Raw genomic sequence first — 20,280 nt, forward strand, 5'->3', positions numbered from 1 at the left:
ACTCCTTTATGTTCTGTTTCCAGTTTCCATCAGTTCTCACCCCTCAGTTCCAGATCCCAGTACACAGCATGGATGGGACCAACACACCGGGCCCAATTTCACCAGACCCTCAGAAAACATAGACTCAACCCCCTCCTCCCACCCTCAGAAAGCCAGGCAACCCGTCCCCTCCATCACTTCTTCTGCATCTCCTGCTCCCACACTAAGGACATTGATGTGGGAGTTCTTTCTCTCACGTTGGTGCTTTGAAGTCTGCTGCCACAGAAACTCACACTACAATCAGGTGTGTGGAGGGAGGGAGGGAGGGAGGGTGTGGACAAACGTTGGCAGTCCAGGTTTGATGGATGAGGGTAACACGTTTGGTTTATTTCCTGGCATTCACACCCTCGGGATGCTTTTCTGTACTCACATCATCATCATCATCACCACCATCATGCTAATGCACTCTCGGATTCTTTTTGTCTGGCTTTTTTGGGGACCCTGAGTCACAACAAAGGAGGGAAGAATTTCCATGGCAACAGTGCATTGCTTGTGGATTGGACCCTCAGCAGCCACAAGCCGCTTCATACTCGAACACACAGATCAGGGGGATTACAGATAACTGAATCAGTCCTTTTTATAGAATTTCCTTCCTATCTTGTGCAGCAGCGTGATTGCCAAACAAGACAGATTTTATGCTATCAGTTCCTGACCTGTTTTCTCCTCAGCTGACGGTGATTCTTTTTGTCATTTTGTGCTCCAATCTTAACTTTTGATCTTGTTTTAAGGGTAGTGCTTTAACCTGATAACCTGCATGTTTACCTGCAGCTCTTTTATGTTTTAGCCGGTTCTCAACCTGAACTTAAATGCCAAGCCTTGCCTCAGCTGCTGTGAAATGCCGGCCATATCCAACAAGACTTTTACCTTAACTTGTCTTATCATAATAATGTTGCCATAATCTGAGCTGAACCTTGAAATCGTCCCTCTGTATATCTCTTGTAATGTACAGTAAATACAGTAGAATAGCCCTGAAAGCCAGTGTGGCCTGGTGTGCCTCCTGTTGGTAAACTTTCACGTGGGAATGAAAGAAAGCAAAGCCATAACTGCTTCTGTGCATTGATTCTGTATGCCACAGCGCACGAATCCTGTCCTGACTACCTTCATTTTGCCATTTATAACCTAATACTGCAATGTTGAAAGCAACCAGATTTAGGGCATCATACTGGAGACATTTATTTAAAGTGCTTCAAACAAATATTTTAGTGAAAAGATAAGCATTGAAGGAATAGTTTGCAAATTACACTTATGTTGTGTTGCCATTTGACAAGATTGGACATACGCCGATCAGTCACAGCATTAAAACCGCTGACAAGTGAACATCAGTAATCTTATTACAATGCAATGTTTTGCTGGGAAACCTTCTATACTGGGGTTCATGTGGGTGTTGCTTTGACACATAGTACCCAGCTAAACATTGTTCCACCTTCCACATAGCAATGACACTCCCAGACAGCAGCGGTCTCCAGCAGGACAATGTCACACTGTGAAAACTGCTCAGGAACTGCTTAAGGAACAGGACAAAGAGAGTCTAAGGTGTTTACCTCCAAACTCCCCAGATCCCAAAATAATTGAGCCTCTACAGGATTACAAGCCAGATTCACAGAGGCCTCACTACAAAACACTCCCAAACGTCACGTGTCCCGACATCCCAACAGGTCAGAGTTGTTTTGGTGGCACGAGGAAGACCGACACAATATCTGGCACGTTGATATAACGTTGTGGTTGATAGGTGTATGAAGCTGGAGCTAGGAGCTAATTAGCTTAGTGCCAAGACTGGAAACAGAGATAAACAGCTATTCTGGTTTAAAATTCACCTACTAGCAACTCATAAACTTACTGTTTAGCAAGTTTACCATTTTATAACAGGCTTATGTGTTGGACTATTTCTTGTTAGGGTGCAGTGTCTTCCAGGAATCTTTTGAACCTCAGGCAGGTTCTGTCTTTTCTTGGCTTCTGTCACATCTTTACTTGTGTCTCACCAAATGTAGGATGCAGGTATAAGCCACCGCTCATTCCAGTCAGCTTTGTCCTTCATTTTGCTATCAGTCAGATAAGAAACGACAGCCACTTCAAAAGAACAACATACCACACTGGAAATTTCCAGTTTTTTTTCCTTATAGCAGGGAGATAGTGTGGTGCAGCCAGTCAGTATGTACTACAGAGTGGTCTGGCTAAGCGAAGGCTTCATTTTTACTCAGCTAATTTTTCACTGCAATGTGACGTCCTGCACTTTTATGGAAATGGCAAAACAATGGCTCGACCTCAAGAGATCTTAGAAATGTTCTTTGTTCAGTATGACAGCGGTATAAAGCCCTGAATGAAAAAAGAAAAAAATAATCTTCAAAGAACTGAAAAAAACATGAAAGTAATATGTGCAACATTTTTACAAGTGCGTAGAGGTGTTACTAATACTCAGGAAAAAAAGTGACTGCTCCACATGCTATAAATTTTCTTTTTGTTACACTTTGACGGATCCAATCCAGCTGTTTCCTTCTGTTTTCAGTCTGACTTGTCACTGGCTCCAGCTATAATCTCACCTTACAGACATAACTTTTTGCAAGAAAGCAAATACTTGTGAAACTACAGGGGATCCTCGACTTACGTTGGAGTTCCGTTCCTAACTTGTGAAGTAAATCGAGTTTCACCATGAGTCGGAACTCCCCTGAAAATGTAAACAAGGCCGTTACATGCAACACAATATCAATCAGTTTACTTGTACAATTACAGTAACGACACACTTGCCACGTTTACATGAGACCTTTAATTCCTCTTTAATTCAGAATTAAAGTTAATTCCACTTTAAAATCTCCTTGTAAACACTTAATTCCGAATTAAAAAGTTAATTCCGGATAAACTTATTTCCGAATAAACTACCTGGTTTATTCCGATGTTAATTCCGAATAAACTAATTCCTGTGTACACTCTATTCATGTATACAGTTAATTCCGCTTTAGTTAATTCCGGTCATTCTGCGCATGCTTGGCTCCTCACGTAGCGATGACGTAGCAACGTACACAGCTTGGTCGTCTGCCTCCCTTCTCCGGTATTCTATCTCTCTTCTCCTTCTCAAGTAACGCAACAGAAGTAAAGCGAAAAGCGTGCTTATTAGTTGTTCTTCCATGTTGTTGGGGAAAAGAAATGCCACGGCAAATGGAGTTTGTTTTCTTCCGGTAAACAGGGATACGTCACGTCCACTCCCTGTCCAATCAGAAGCCTTTCCAACGTCCAAGCGTTAAAGCGGAATTAAGGAAGGGGATAAACGTGCGGCCCATGTAAACCTTAATTCGGAATTAATGTTTCCATGTAAACGCGAAGCACAAAACTTTAATTCCGAATGAGTTAATTCTGAATTAATAATTCCGAATTAAAAAACTTCATATAAATGTGGCCATTCATCAGCTCACACTGAAACAACTCGGTAGGAAAGTACTGGCAAAAATGTAAACCGTCAGTCCGACTTGCACTTGGGAGCCATAATGAAGTTAGCCAATATAGCATACCCCAGTGTGGCGGCAAATGTACACAAAGCCGTCTTATAGCACCGTGTGACTATTGTACATCCAGTACTGCTGTATTACAGTACATCCGCTCACAGTGTGACGACGTATTCGTCCATTCCGCTCACCAGCTAGTTCCATATAACCAGTTCCGACATAATGGCGAAACACCATACGTTAAACCAAGAACCGGCCCATAATCTGTTCCGACATAACTGCGAAGCGACGTAAGTCGAGGACGTCGTACACCGAGGACCTCCTGTATTACTCATAGTCCAAATAGAAGCAAACACAGATTTTTTCCCCACGTAAATCAAATATCGCACAACCTTTGTGATTGTCTTGGCTTTAATGACTTGTTGCTTGTAGAGCAGTGCAGTTCACGCGACTCAGATTTAAGTCCCAGATGTAATTAACTAGACTCTTGTCATTGTAACCTTTAGCTTCTCATTGGCTTTACCCTCTGATAGGAGCTAAAAACACTATGACCACCTGTCTAATAGGCTGTTGAAGTTTCACTTGCTGCCGATTCAGCTCAGGCACCAACCGGTTTGTGGTTGGTTGGTCGTCGCTGCTGGTAGAAGACACCCCACATGCCTTTGTGTTTAAGAGACGATTCATCCGACTGAATAATTTGGCCCTTACGAAAGTTATTTAGCTGCCCATTTATCCTACATCCCATCTGTTGATTTCGATAACCAGCTGCTCACTTACTAACATACCCCACATCTTGACACATGCCATTGTTACAAGATAAACAGCATTTCTAATTTCATCTGTGGTCCGAATGTCTTGGCTCGTCGGTGTACATTAAGTTTACATCCTGCAGAAAATAAATATTCGGCGACACTTTCCCATCTCCTCAGACCCCTCTGACAGATGAGAGGTTTCCATTCGCTTTGTAACTGATTTTAAAGCCATAAGTCTGAGACACAGACTCCAGAGGTAGATCCCACCTTTCTATGCTATTAAACGTGGAAATTGTACATCGCACTTGTTTACACGATGCTTGGATAGAACACACCGAAGTGTTTGCCAAAGTGTCACTTTCTAACCCAGGGATGGATGACCAGCGAATTTTGTAGGGGAGGGGACGCTCATTTTTACTCCGCTACCAGACATCTGCCCCCTCAGCCTGCAGTCTGTCACAGAGATATACGGTGCCTTATCCCAGCCAAGCCCAAGTTTCTCTCCTAGATGTGGATGGAGTTCTATCATTGAAAAGGTTATATATATATGTGTGTGTGACAGCGCTCCTTTTTTTGTTTTTATGTCATATCTTTGCGTAGACCAAAACCCAGAAGTATGAGGTAAAACTTCACAGGGATATTTTAGCAGTTCAAATTCATTGCAGCGTTTTTTTCTGGATGCATTACTGTACATACAAACAGCAACATGTGTTGATGAGGACAGCATGTAAAAATCAGGCCATGTTTTAAATTTGGTGTCTCTTTCCCACCTGCTTCTTAAATGTTTGTGATAACAGATTTACTCAGAAACTATCTAAATATATATACAGAAAACCTGTTTAGCTTTTTTTTTTTTTTTTGTCGGGGATGGGTCAGGTGGGGAGGAATCAAGGCCTTACTGGGAGAAATGAAATCTATGTTTTATATGTTAAATGTTTTGATATAGTGTTGATATTGTAAATGCAGATGTTGTGATGAAACGTTTGCACTTCAATTTTTGGGGTTCCTGTAGTATTGGATTCTGTCACTTTTCTATGACTCAGATTTGCTCTTTGATGAAGTGTTGTTTGCTTACTGAAAAATGTATATTTTCCCAAAGAGAGGATACAGTTATGCACTTATATTTTATAAAGCATAACAGAGTAAAATCTAATCTTTTACTGTGTATATCAAATAATTTACAGTAATTTGTAATTAGGCACTACCACATAATATATATTTGTGAGAAGGTATAGTAGAAACCCAATGTAATTGGTAGCTTATACTGCATTCTTTGCAGTAACTTGGTTTAGCAAAACTATAAAATAGCTGGAAAAGACCCCCAAAGCCCATTTAAAGTTTCCTCCATTACGTCCCCTTGGACTCGTCATTTAAATATTTCTTTGTTTGTATCTTCTGATGATGTTTTTCCTCCACCTTACCTTAAAATGTAAAATCTGGTTTCACAAGAAATGACACTGTTCTTGTTTTGTTCTGTCCAGTTCTCTATTTGTTGATGCTTTTTCAAATGTTTACAAGCTGCTTGTCTTAAGTGGCGTATTGATGTGCGAGAGGTGTAGAGGAAGTGTTTATTACAAAAGAACTAGGTGAGACCAATAATAAAAGATCTCTAATTACATCTTACTTTATGTACCTTTGGTGTCTTTCAAGAAACCAAATGCAAACACAAACACACCGACTGATGATATTAAGTCCATCCAGACTTATACTAAAAAGGCAATATTTAATCGTAAAATTGTCTTTTGAATCAAGCTACAGCAGAGTTTAATGTCCTGCAAGAGATGATTGTGCAAAAAAAAGAATTACTGGTCATCCATTGAGCTGCTTGTTGATCACCAGGCTTGAAAGCAGGTCGTAAATGTCCGTCTATATCTGATTTCCACAGTGAAGGAGTACACAAGAAACCTTCACACAGGGAAACAAGTTTTTTGTTGTCCCTTTGCTGTGTACTCAGGTCTCTTGGGGGTGTAAATATCACGAGCCTCCTGTGTTTGGTTTTTCTGTCATGTCCATGTTTTTTGAAGAATCTGAGAGGTAAAGAGTGAGGAGACAAACAGTGAAGCATTTACAGAGCATGTGTGTCTCACAAAGCAGTGTACTGTAGCTTTTATCTTCACATTTGATACCTTATATTTACAACATATTTGTTAACAGCTAATGTTCTGCTATGAACGTATTTTAAAAACAGAGTTTAAATGTTGTCCTGCTACCTTTGTGGAAAAATCACGATAACTAAAATGTCAGATTTAGGCCCCAAATGTGCTCCACACTATATCTGCGTTCAGATGCTCTGAGCTACAAAGACCAGTTATTAGCATTCTAGAGTCTGGCCTGAGAAACGCTGCAGCCAGGAAGCAGAGATAAAAATACTTATGGTTTCACTGACTTTTTGCAGTTTTTTGCAACTGATGTCCTTTACAAATGTGGTTAAAAAGGTGTTTTGATTGGATTTGATTAGCTTTAACTTGCCTATAAGAGTACATGCTAAGTTTTTTTTTCTTCTTCTTGTTTTGTTTGTTTGGTTTGCGGGGATGCACATTTGCTTGGCCAACCCAGAACAATCACCTTGTTGTCTTCAAACCATTTCTGTGTATCTTTGGCTGTTGCTTTGGCTCATTGTTTTACTGGACAACAAATCTTTTCCCAAGTTGCAGTTCTTTTGCAGGCTGCATCAGGTCGTCCAAAATGATTTCTCTGTACTTTGCTGCATTTATTTTACCCTTTCTCTTTACAATTCTTCCAGGGTCTGCTGCTGAGAAGCTTCCATACATCATGATGCTGCCACCACCATGCTTTGCAGTGGTATGTGATGACCGACTGTCCACACGTGCATGTACATACACCTGAGCAGCAATAACCTTAAGATGGACTAACTCACTCAGGAAGCAGTGGTAGAGAAGGGCAGGCCACCCCTTCTACTGTCTATCTACTGCTTGTGCAAGTAGACAACATTAATGATTCTTCTTTAACGCTACCACTGAATGTTTTCTCCCTTAATCCAGATGAAATATATTTTCAGAGACTCAAAAGGAAGCATGAAGACAGTCTGGACCAGAGGTATTTGTTTTTTTCCCGTTATTTGACATTTTTCATTTCATATTTTGCTATTTGAAACACTGGTGCTCACCTGTCTGATGGTTTGTGTGGATGCGCTGGACGTAGAGGAGCAGCACGAACAGGCAGAAGCCAATGAATGATGCTATTGTGCAACACAACAGGAAGGAGTAACTGCCCTGACTGTGAATCACCTGCACGGAGGGACATACGATCCACAATAATGAGATAGCAAGTTATACCATCCTGTGAGGCAAATATAAATATTTCAAAAGACGTAAGAAATGTGTAGAAATAAGCCTGAAAAACCAATATAAAACACTGAATGTGGAGGCACTGTGTTTAAGTGAGTCACGATTGTGATTAAAAACCAACCCAGGAAGCTCCACTAAACATTTACTTACTGATCCAACAAGCAGCTGCAACATCATCTCTCCTGTGCTGGCACTGGTCACCAGCACTGTTGTCGCACAACCTTGAACACACGACAGACAGACAAATGTAGTAAATTAACTGTACTGTAAAGCTCAAAACAGACAAAGACAAAATGTAGAAATGCATAGATTTTGTTTATGTCTCTGATTAATGATGCACTTTTGTTTATTCATTTCAATTTTACCCTTTTGCCTTTTATTTAACATTTATTTTATTTATAAATGTATGTAAGTAATTTTTAAAGTGCCACACACAGTATTTGCCTTACAGATGTAGGAATGTGTGTGTTTGTGTGTGTTACTTTACCTTTATAGTCTAATATGTCCTCAGTGAAGGCCAGCATGGAGGGAAACACACTGCTGATGCACAGCCCCAACACACAGGTACCGATGAATAGAAACACACAGCTGGTGTAGAAAATCAACAGTAGACACTGGACCACTATGACCCCCACCTGAGAGGAAAACACACACAGAGCACAAAATTGAACTTGAACAAAAGCATCCATTTATTTTGTTAACCCAAAAGTAACAGCAGTAGAATACAAGTTGTGCAGCTAGTCTGAGTGACCGGATGTAGACTGCCTGCCGTTGGACGCTCATGTTCGACCACTTTCCCTTCTCCTTCTGCTATCTACATGTTGCTATTTTGAATATCCACTCCACTATGGGAAGCAGCTGCCTCTGGTCAGCAACCTGTGACACTGAAAGGCTTTGGCTCCAGTTTGCCTGCCCTGCTCGGGTTTTTTTCCGATGGTTTGTCTGTTTTAATCACAGTGCTCATCTCCCTGCATGCAGATTCCACCAATTTTGAGAGATCGTCGAAGGTGAATACTTTGCTTAGCCAAGACTATTGTGTCTTGGTTTAAAGCAAATACAAATAAGTCAGAGTGTTTTTTACCCTATACCAGGATGATAGTGAGACATTACAGAATGGGCTGTCTAAATGACACTACCATTGATTTTCATTGATCAAATTACCATTTGATTCCCACCATCCAGTGGAACATAAACTGGGGGTCATCAGAACCTTAAAGCACCGGGCTGAGAATGTTCCTTCCAACACAGAGGGGAAGGAGAAGGAGTATTCTCACATCAGGAAAGCACTGAGGAACTGTGGCTACCCCAACTGGGCCTTCTTCAAATCCACAAAAAGATCTTGGAAGCACAACACCACAACAAACAGTGAAGAAAACAGGAGGAGCAACATTGTTTTTCCATACATAGCTGGAGTATCTGAGGAGCTCAGGAGAATTTTCTCCAAACACAACATCCTGGTGTACTTCAGACCCAGCAACACTCTAAGAAAAAGACTGGTTCACCCCAAGGATTAAAAATCAACACACCAGTGGAGCAATGTTGTATATGCGGTCCAATGCAGCGAAGAGTGCACAGACTTGTACATAGGCGAGACTAAAGAACAGCTTCACAAGGCTCAACACAGGAGATCCAGCTCCTCAGGACAAGGTTCAGCAGTTCACCTGCATCTGAAGGATAAAGGACATTCCTTTGAGGACAGCAATGTCCACATTTTGCACAGAGAAAAGATGGCTGAAGAAACTCGTGAAGGAAGCCATCTATGTCAAATTGGAACAGTCATCTTGAAACTAGGGCTGGACCCGAATAGCCGAATATCTGAATATTCGGTCGTTGTGGTGGTATCCGAATATTAATTTTGAGATCCAAATACTCGGACCACCCCCCCCCCCCCACCCCACCCCCCGCTGTATCATGCGGATCTACTAACCCTGACATCACGCTTCACTTTGCCTGTGTTAGTAAACAGAAGGCAAAAGCCGAAGATGGAGATATCCATGCTGATGCTACGCTAGTGCTGTCGGACTTCCCCCTCCGCCCCCGGCTCGGCGGCCGACGAGACGAATATTCGGATATTCGTCATTAATTGGGCCTGAATATCCGGAGCCCAGAAATTGCTATTCAGACCAGCTCTACTTTAAACAGAGGAGGGGGTTTGCGACATCACTTATCAAACACCTACAATGCAGTCATTAGATCTCTCCCCAAAAAGTTTCACCATCACATCGTTTCACCCCTGACTTGGCAGATCCACATTCTTTATTGTGTAAACTGGTACTCCCCATCACCATGATTGCTGTTGTTGTTGGTGGACCACCTGATTTCACAACAATTACACCTAGAGGCATGTTAGTCCTGGGTCGTTAATGGACCATTAGCCATATGACCTGGAGTGACTATATATTCTGATACTCCCCATTAGTGAGTTAGAGCTGAAGAAGCCTCTTGGATGAAAGTGAAATGTCTTCAAAAACCTAAAAGAGAAGTCCAGTTGAGTTTTACTGAAGGCCCTACTACCATTGCACAGACAAAACGTAATCAGCTTTGGAACTGCTTGCTAATGAGACAGCAGCACTGAACCACAAGCTACCTTGTGATCCCAGCCTGCTTCACAAGATGATCAAACCCCAGGATTAAAACTTAGTCCTTTAACTACTTAATTAATGCTCTCCCAACTGAGCTACAGTGTTTTGCATTTAAGAGCCATGACTACAGAGACCAAGAGGTGCAAGAAACTGGAACATTTTCAAAAGACAAATCACAATTTCAATATAATTTGTGGTGGCCAACAAGCACAAAACAGATTAGCATTCTATAGCTTAATAATCATCTATAAATAAGAAAAGAACGATTAAACACTCATTGCATGGAGGGGATGTTGCAATGCTGGATTTAGAAGGTTACACTTACTAGACAGTGCAAAGCTGAATACAGCTTTGGAAAGCCTTGCTTAAGATTCACACCAGACAATATTATCCAACTGCTGAAACCCAGGACTTTTATTGTGCTTCCAGCTGAGCTATTTTAGCAGATGTATAAAACGGAGCTACCCACAGCTGACTGATAATGGTGTGAAGTAGGTGTGAATGGGAGCAAAAAAATTGTGAAACTGAGCTAAACATTGATTGTCACTTTAGTAGCCAGGCCAGGGTTTACATATCTCCAAGTAACTGTTGTTTAATTTGAATGAGTGTGTAACAGAGACAGATGGAGTCCATACAACAGAAAAGCAGTTAAATGTCAGTGCTCTAATTTGGGTTCTGAAAGTGCCTTAAATAAATGTTAAGCATGACAGCATTTAGCTGAAAGATGTAAGTTTGTGTACTTAGACAATGACCCTCCTCTCAGTGGTGCCACCTAATCTCATCATTTGCATCCACACCCAGTTCAAATATTTGGTTTGAATGCTTTGCATTAGCTTTTATTACTTCCACTAGAAAACACTACTTAGTGTGACACAGAAAGCCTGACGTTCACCTGTTGAGCTCAACTCTTGATTTCAAGTACTGTATTCATTTTAGGGTGGATTTGTCCTTTTGAATATAGATTCATACCAGACTGAAGGTGAGCAGCCTGGGTGGTGTATATCTGTAGGAGAGGTACATGGAAGCCAGTCTTCCTGCTGTGATGGAGGCCCAGAAAACACTGTCCAGACAACCAGCCGTCTTATGGCCCATCAGCAGAGGAGGCGACACGGCGTAGGTGTAGACGAAGCCAGCGTAGGAGCCCTGCAGGACGAGAAAGCCAGAGGTTTAGCAAGAGCAGAGGTCTAGATATTTGATAATGACTTTTGATAATGCTTTGCTGGTTGCAAAAACTCAAGTACACAGTAATGTTGCAAATGTCTTCAGTGAATTGTACTGCGGAAAACATTTTTTTAGCCTATATTTGCCTACATTTTGACAAGTCGGTAGCTATAAATGTATGTCAGACATGCTTGTTCGGTTCTTGTTTTTTTCTTTCTGCCTCAAATCACCAAATGCCCTACGCCCAACCATTGTCAACCATTTTTTAAAGTGGTGACTGTTGGTTAAGTTGGCCAATGTGTAAAATCTGGGGTCATAGATAACATTAGATTGTGAGATAAAAAAATCTTTAAAAAGGTGGGATCATGTTGATTTTTGCATCTTTCCTCCCACCAACTTGTAGATCAATGTTTGAAGTGCCATAACTTGAAAAATAATGTAGCTAAAACTCTGAAGTTTTGCAAGCTCATTGATATGTACATCTGATCTTCAATGGTCAAATCCTGCTTTGATAGAATAATACAAACCTGTTATATGATGGTGCAAATTTGTTTAAAAAAATAGTCTTTTTTTTTTTTTTACCATCAATCATAATACCTACATTTTTCCCCCTAAGAAGTTGATTGTTTTCCCCTGTGATTGGCACCAATAAGAATTTCAAAATATAGAATATGGTGCCAGTCAGAGGCAACAAAAAATTAAAATTACGTTTTTTGCATCGGTGCCAAATATTTGAACATGCGTTGAGCAGGTATGATAGTAAAACCTTTCCAGCAATGGTCCCAACTGAAAGAGTTATATATTGTTATAACTATATAATATTTAATAATATTGTTACTGGGCTAAAAGAAAAATCATGATTTCCAACACATAGTGCTTGAATTAATTTAGTGAAAAGTGGTACCATAAGCAATGTCATTCATGTTTATGATCTGTCTATGTTACCTTGGTTGTGATTTCTTTATCAAGATCTGTCTTAATTCATTCAAGTTGACATTCATAACTTTTTCAAAAAATCTAACATTGAAAATCAGGCTTGAACGTTTTCTAAAATTTGGTGAACTGAGGTGGAATTGCCCATTAATTTACATACAACTATCACTCCTTTGATATGGAAGAAAACATGAAAATGTGTTGATTTTCAAGGGAGTCCAAGATTTTTTTTCTATGATTTCTAAGCATATTTATGCATTTTTATTTATAGGTATCATTCATTCTCAGGCAGACAAGGCCACAATGAAATCTTAAAATAAGTGAAAATTTGACCTAGTTTTGACTCAACTTTTGGCTCTGAGAATGAGTGGTATTTTTGATGCAGCCTTCAGTCAGTCATAATGGGATTTTCAGTAATTAAATTGCTGACAGTGGCCTCCCTACCCCTCTTGAGACTCCTTGGACCTGGACTATAGTGTGTGTGAGTGTAGCATTGGCTGGGAAGCTCACTATAATTCCATCGGTGATGAAGAGGATAGCTCCACCCAGAGTGTGGAGGATGAAGAAAGTAGCAGGGCGACCCCGGAGTTTGGAAGGGTGACAGCAGCTAAACACATTCCTGTGTTCTGTAGAGACAAGGAAACTCAGAGCTCTGTCATTTTATTCAAACAGAGAGGTCACGAGCGAACAGAAACATGCAATACCTTGGTCACCGTCCTCAGCAGAGCTCGAGCTGGACAGAGACTCCTTGTTGAGCAGACGTGGACTGTTGTTGGAACAAGGCAACAACCTCTCATGATACATCAATGCGAGCACTGCTGCTGGAACAGGGAGCTGCCAAACACGCATAAAGAGTCTATTGTCCACCAAGTGAGCAGGCAAAACTTCCTGTCAGCTGATTCAGTTTGTGAAACCTCATGTCATAAAAGTGGAGTCCAGGCTGTCTTATCAGGTCAAACAGATCCTGCTCTGGAAGCTTATTGTTTTATCTAAGCGGCTATATGACAGCTGGTAGCCGTCTGAAGAAATGCAAATAATTCTGAGAAGGGTAAACTGTATGTCATTATGACATTTAACTCTATTTGGTCAGTTTTCGTGTAAAATTGCTGCATGGAAATTCCAGCCATTAGATACACAAATTACATGAGCTTAATCAAAGTTTTGCAGAAGTATTTTTCTGCAAAGATTTACTTGGATAAAATGAATCACTGTTGCTAAGTCTTGCTTTCTTTCTTGTCGGTCTGCAGGTCCTAGAAACCCTCAGCATCACCAGCTAATTACATATTATGTATAAATGTTACATTTAATTACACACTTTGCTGTTTTAGTGCTACGATTTAAAGATTGCACTTATTTGTCTATATAAAAATGATTATATTCTATAGCATTTTACTGCCGTCCAAACCACAGAGCAGGATTTACAGTGAAACAGGTAGAAAAAAATGGGCTGCATTGTAAAGGTTCTCAGCTAAAACTCTATATAAGTTGTAAAAGCAATGCGTAAACACTGTGTTTTGGCTTTTAGGGCACTATACTGTAGTATTATCTACATATATGGTACATTCAGCACAGACATGAACTCACATTGATAAGAGCCATGATCCAGAAGGCGTATGACACTGTGGTGACGATGACGCCCTCGGTGTGCAGAGGATACTGGGAGATGTTGTGCAGTGCAGCTCCATGTCCGGCCAGAGTGCTGCGGAGATGCTGCAGGTCCGAGGATGAGTTGGCCGTCCAGTTGGCTCCCAGGACACAGTTATCATCTGACAGGAAAGGATCAGCAACCAGAGGGCTGACCAGAGCTCCCAGACCTATGAAGAAATGTAAAGCCTGGGGACAGACAATGGATGTAGATTATGGTGTCTGGTCGCCTGAGGGCCTTAAAAAGGTTAAAGATCATTGGGCTGGGTTGAAGGGCAAACTTAAGTGTATGATTTTTACACGTATTTTAGCAAATAATAATAATAATTTAGTTTTTGTCTTATTTAAAACTGAAACACTGTAATTATAGAATGGATCTCTTCATTCATGTTATCTATTGTGGGATAAAAAATTTAAAGAATATCTTACAGGCAGGATCAACCAGATATGTATCCAAGTATATCACTCATAATGACAAACCTACAGAGAAGCATTGCCTAAATGTGCAGCTCCCCCTGGCTTTACAAAGCTTCTTACTTAGTTTAAAGCTGCTTTAATCACTGCAGTGCTCTCCAACAAAAGCACACATGTTTGACAAATATAATCTTACTATTTAAACAAATGATGGTGTGTTTAGACACAGGACAAAGTCAAAGGACACCAGACTAAACCAGACAATATGATAAATCAAAATGACAAATTAATCGGCTTATAAAAGTCAGTACAAAGGATAAAGGACCCATTGTTCATATGAAAATGTTGAAACTGTTCAACTATCTTATTACAACAAGCTTGACGTGTTTTGTCACACACAATACACAGATATATTCACATCTCTCTGACCTGCAGGAAGATGGCGGAGTCCTTCTGGTACAGCTTCACCAACTGCAGGTTGGCGATGGTGTCGATCACCCCCATGGCTATGCCAGCCAGCCCCATGGCAACGGACAGCAGTACCACATTGTGACATAGTGGTATGATGGCAAACACAAGTGAGATGAGGAGAGTGCAGGAGAAGAGGGCCGACAGGGAGGACAGGAGGCTGGAGAAGACACAGAAATAACACAACGCCATCAGTGTTATGCAGAATATTGACACTGAAACATAAGGAAGAGGTGAGTCTAAATGTATCTTCTGTTCACTTGGGGTGTTCCACTGGGTTCTGTGTTAGGACCCATATTATTTACCTTGTACAGGCAATATTATTAGGAAACACGGCATAAATGTGCATTGTTATGCAGATGACACCAAATTATATTCATCTATGAAGCTAGTCCATACATATCTTAAGGACATAAAGACCTTGTAATTTTCTTTTCCTAAATTCAGACAAAACTGAGACCATTGCATTTGGCCCTCATGAACACATTAACAAGATAGCTACTCTGGATGGCACTGCCTTGGCCTCCAGTTCTACTGTGAGGAACCTTAGAGTTATTTTTGACCAGCACATGCCCTTCAACACACACACATAAAACAAGTCTCTAAGACAGCCTTCTTTCACCTATGTAATAATGTAAAAATCAGGAACGTCTTGTCTCAGAATGACGCTGAAAAACTAGTCCATTCATTTATAACTTCTGGGCTTGACTATTGTAATTCCTCATTGTCAGGATAATAAAAACAATAATTCTCTTTAGGACGTCCTGCTGATACAAAATGCTGCAGCCAGGGTTCTAACAGGAACCAGTAAGAGAGACCATATTTCTCCCATATTAGCTTCTCTCTCCCAAGCTCCATTGTATCTTAAAGACCTTATTGTAAGACATCATCCTAACAGACCCCTTTGCTCTCAGACTGCAGCTTTACTTGTGGTTCCAAGAGTTTCTAGAAGTAGAATAGGAAGCAGAGCCTTCAACTCTCAGCTCCTCTTGTGTGGAATCAGCTCCCAGTTTAGGTTCAGGAGGCAGACACCCTCTCTTCTTTTAAGATTAGGCTTAAAACTTACTACTACTATTTGATAAAACTTATAGTTAGGAGTGCCCAAAATCACCTGAACTGTCCCTCAGTTATGCTGCTATATGTTTAGACTGCCGGGGGATTCCCATGATGCACTGGGCTCCTCTCTTCTACTCTTGTCTTTCTGTCTTCTATAGTTAAACACCACCATTGCTTGTCACCAACTTTGTGTCTTCTCTCTCTATAGTTTGTGTTTTGTTCTCTCTGCAGGTATCTCTGAATCTAGAGCTACACGTCTCTAATCTCCAGTCACTGGCCTCACCAATCTCCAAAGTGTTTACCGTTCTCTTACGTATTCTTTGCCTGTTCTCTATCTCTTATCCTGCCCTTACCCTATTACTAGAGAAGCCATAGTTGCCAATGATTAGGCCAAATACTATAACAATTCTGTAACTACACCCAGATCAGCTAGAACAGGGTATTTCCAGCTTGTTATTGTTTCAGTAAAGTCACCTTGATGCTCCTGTGTTCCACTAACTTTTATTTACCCGTTAGTTTTATCACAGCCCTCCAGTCGTACGGCCTCATTACACCTCCACGCTGCCCTCACCTTGTATTCATTTATTTCCTGCCAACTTTCCACTGTCGTTTTAACCTTGTCCCAGTTAATACTTAATAAACTATGAAGGGACATTCACCAAGGACCTGTAGAAAAACATTCAGCTGATCGGCCGCCTGTAAATAACCAGCAGTGGGTGAAAACCAATTGTAAATACAGTCATAATGGTTCAGCCTTTTCTGAGAATATAACAGCTTACACAGCAGATGTCTTTTAACATCCAGAATCTGTATCAATTGCATTTATAGGAGTTAAATAGCATAATCGAAGTGATAATGAACACTTCAGAATGATTCAACCTGTATATAATGTTTTTTTTAATTGCTTAGTGGTATGTAAGGCTACCAAACCAATGCAAAATGTATGAAGGTGTTTGAGAATGACACTGAATGAGTTTCAGTATAGGCATAAATCCAAGGCTCTTCAACCTCAAAGACACACAATTGTGGAGTGTTCAGGAAAGACCTAAGTTTGAGGAAAAACTGTATTACCACAATTAACCTTCAGGTTGCTATCTTCTTCAGGCACGAACCAAAGTATCAGAGCAGCCTATTGGAAGATTCTTCACCAAAGTCATGACGTTCACTTGAACATAGAAAGAAAATGTAGATTGGCAAATCTTGGGGAGTTTGTTGTTGCAGGAAGCAATTTGCACTCATGTATGTTCTGTTATTTTGGAGACAGACCTGAAAAAATCCTTACATTTGAATGCACTTTGGCTGCCAAATTTAGAATTCAGTCAAAGGTGTCACTGTGGCTTTTTTTAAATCCATATTTTTGATCAGTCACATAATAATTAATAATGAGGTCAAATGTTCAGATTCCTCCAGCTGGACCCAATACCAAATGGAATTTCTGACAAATAATGAACCAAACAATCGCAAAAATCCCCCTTTTTGATTGCCTTTCTGTATATTTTACTGAATTAATGCACAATCTATTTATGTTGCCATGTGTCTAGTTTTAGCAGAGAATACAGAAAAATATTTATTTACATGTAAATGTTTTATTTTATTTTATGTTTTGGTCTAAAAAACGGTTGTGAAGTTGCCAGAGATGTTACATACCCTTGATATCCACAATAGTAGCTATTGTATATTGTATATTAAACCTCATTCATTTGAATGAGAAAGTGTGTCCAAACTGTTGTCTGGTAGTGTATATCCTGTATATTTTACTCTGATCTAGTGCAGTCTGAAGTTTTGCTAGTTACGACACTGTACCAACTTTACAGAACAACAGTGAATATGAATACGTATTTTTTTATTAACAAATACAGCAATATGAAGGAAAATAATTTTGAATGACACAGATTTTTACCTGGGTGTTTTTTTTAATCAATTTTTGATTGTATTTATTGTTATTTTGACCTGATTTAAAACACAGCAACTTTAAATATTTCAGTAACTCCTCTCTTTGCCACATAGAAATGAGCATAAAGCATTTCTGTTACATGTTTTTAATTTCATATGCACTTTGCATTAAAAAGCAGATGTTCCTTTGTTTGCAAAATATCACAGATTAAGAACTGTAAAGTATGTTAGCAATATTATTAAAGTATAAGGCCAGTTAGGTTACAGTCAGTCCAGAGTGGGCTTTGTGAATGTGACATGTTTGAAGCTGCGCATAATAAATGAAGTAACCTCTGCTGTTTCATGTGATGCCCAGCAGTAATATATAAACATGTCAAATTTGGTAAAATGATGAAGTGTCAAACTGATGAAACAATATACCCAATGCATGAGAAAGTCAGAATAATAGATTTGATGATGATATTTAGTAATATTTCTTGGTGCATATATACATACAGTAGACTGCAGTAACTATGAAGTTCCCATCACTACAGCTGCAGATAGTCTTTATGGAAATCTTACAGGAATATTATGCAAATACCATAAGATATTGCAACATACCTCCCACACATTGTCAGCCACATTAACACAGCGCAACAATAATTATCACTAACCACACTCACATTTTCTTGAAGAGGCCTCCCAAGCTGCTGCCCACCAGCAGGAAGAACTGCTGGGAGAAGAAGACCCAGGTGATCTGCTGCAGGGTGGACTGGGTCTGACACCTCAGGTCCAGGATGGTGGGTCCCAGGAAGGCGATGCACAGGCCGAAGCTGAAGAACACACTCCAGTAGGTGAGAGTCTGCTGCCAGTGGCGCTGAAACAGTGACCAGATCCGCGCATCCAGCAGCTTCATGTCTGAAATCCTGAGAGGCCTCACAGCTGCCAGCTGCTCATTTCTGTCACCCTCAGCTGAGCACAGAAAGTAAACAGTGTCCAAAACTCCCTGAGCCTGACTGCTCCGCTTTAGAGCCAGTTATCTTATTGACTGGCTGGAGACTGATTGGCTGATGTCTGACTGTACCGCCTTCTTTTAGTTTTTTTCTCAGAGCTGAGAGAACATAAGCTTCCTGCATCCTCTTCTGGCATTGTGATGAAACATTTAGATTAATAATGTAAACTTAGAAAATAGATTAGACGAGACTTTTTATCTGTTATTCAAAAAAAAGCTATTAATCTGGATATAAGAGCTAAAACCCAAAGTAAGGACCTACACATCTTATTAAATTATTAACCGTTAGTTTGTCAATATTGATTATTTAAAGTTAGTAAAACAGGGTTTCCATTGTCCACATGCAGCTACAGTTTTTACACTATTATACTAACTGTTGACTCTTCTTCACACCAGTCTGTCTCTTGTTTTCATAGGACTGATCTCAGAGCTGTAGTGTCTCTTTCTGCTTTGACAAGAACAAGAAGTCAGCTGCTCATAACAGCAAAAATAACAAGCAAACACAAATGGTAGCTTAGGAATAACCACTGATGCTCAGGTTGCTTTAAATAATAAAACCATCTTCTCAGCAACCTAGAGAACTGTGACATGTCATATTGTTTTCATGGCGTGAGCTGAGATTATTCATGCTGAATACAGAAACACATTGTTGGGGGGGTCTTTTCTTAGGCAGGGCTTAAACATGTGTTTACTTTTGCATTTTAGCTTCCCCGACCTGTTTTTGTGTTTGATTAGAAACAGAAAGTTAGTAAAATGATGCATTTTTATACCACTGAAAGCATAATTATAGAAAACATAAATATGTCAAATAATGTCATTAACCACAATGTGTAATAACAATAAAAGACTATTTAAAAATTCTGATAAATCTTCAAAAATCAATGTACAAATATGTAACCCATTAATGCAACACACAGATTTATTATCAAATATTAATTTAGTAACAACGTCCTTAGTCACAACTGGAACAGTGTGTCCTGGCCTCTGCAAGATAAATGTTTGATTTTGCTGAGGAGTGATAAGAAATTCTACCAGTGGCTAGAAAAGGTCTGAAGGACAGAAAAGAGGTTCTGGTCATGGAGGTGTAACCCACCTAAAAATTTCTATCTTGAAATTTTTTTAAAATAGTGCAGATGTTTTGCACGTTTAAGAGTTCATTTTAATAAATTAGTATGGCTTTGTTAAGTATTAATTATGTGGGACATTCCATGTGGATAGAATAATATTTAGTAAATAATCCAGATGGTATGAGTTTCCTATTGCACTGTTTCAGACATAAAATTCCTGGTAAAGTCATTTATTTCTTTTCATTATGAACTGTTGTTATTTTCGACAGTTTTGCAGCAGTGATGAACGGTTGGTGGTAAATTCCTCTAGGTGGCAGCAGGACTGCGCTGTACACGTTCTTTTCCATGCTGGCTGTAGAGGCAGATAGACGTAATGGTAGGTCTCTGTGAAGCAAGGAAAACGGGATCCAAACCGGGGACTTTCCAGCGTATTGTCTGAAATGTATACTTTGTGTAATAGGTAAGCTCATATACATCATTTTTCTATCATTTATAATTCGTTTAAGATTTAAACGCTACGGTTTAGTCACAGTGAATG

General features: G+C 39.9%; 2 protein-coding genes across 3 annotated transcripts in view; one reads left to right on the plus strand and one right to left on the minus strand.

The window, feature by feature from the left end:
- Positions 1-18,022, plus strand: part of elk4 (ETS transcription factor ELK4) — a 34,824-nt gene extending 16,802 nt beyond the window's left edge. The window contains exons 6-8 of one of the 2 annotated variants that reach the window (XR_008601710.1): positions 24-283; positions 6,969-14,968; positions 16,023-18,022. Coding sequence is in view for 1 of the 2 variants with exons in the window: in XM_023292041.3 (XP_023147809.1) it covers positions 24-122 (99 nt within the window). In the remaining variant the exon portion in view is untranslated. Of the gene's footprint in view, positions 1-23; positions 5,849-6,968; positions 14,969-16,022 lie in introns of those variants that run through there. The other variant, XM_023292041.3, reaches the window with a different exon arrangement.
- Positions 5,905-18,687, minus strand: mfsd4aa (major facilitator superfamily domain containing 4Aa). The gene is made up of 10 exons (XM_023292057.3): positions 18,347-18,687; positions 14,697-14,895; positions 13,794-14,042; positions 12,914-13,043; positions 12,720-12,835; positions 11,085-11,258; positions 8,021-8,168; positions 7,684-7,754; positions 7,353-7,473; positions 5,905-6,252 (listed from the first exon to the last, which is right to left on the minus strand). Exons 1-10 carry the CDS (start codon positions 18,577-18,579, stop codon positions 6,200-6,202), a joined length of 1,494 nt encoding a protein of 497 aa, XP_023147825.2. The 5' UTR covers positions 18,580-18,687; the 3' UTR covers positions 5,905-6,199.
- Positions 18,688-20,280: the final 1,593 nt, after the last annotated feature.

The sequence above is a fragment of the Amphiprion ocellaris genome, chromosome 5, assembly GCF_022539595.1.
Source record: "Amphiprion ocellaris isolate individual 3 ecotype Okinawa chromosome 5, ASM2253959v1, whole genome shotgun sequence".
In the NCBI taxonomy this organism is placed as follows: Eukaryota; Metazoa; Chordata; class Actinopteri; family Pomacentridae; genus Amphiprion; species Amphiprion ocellaris.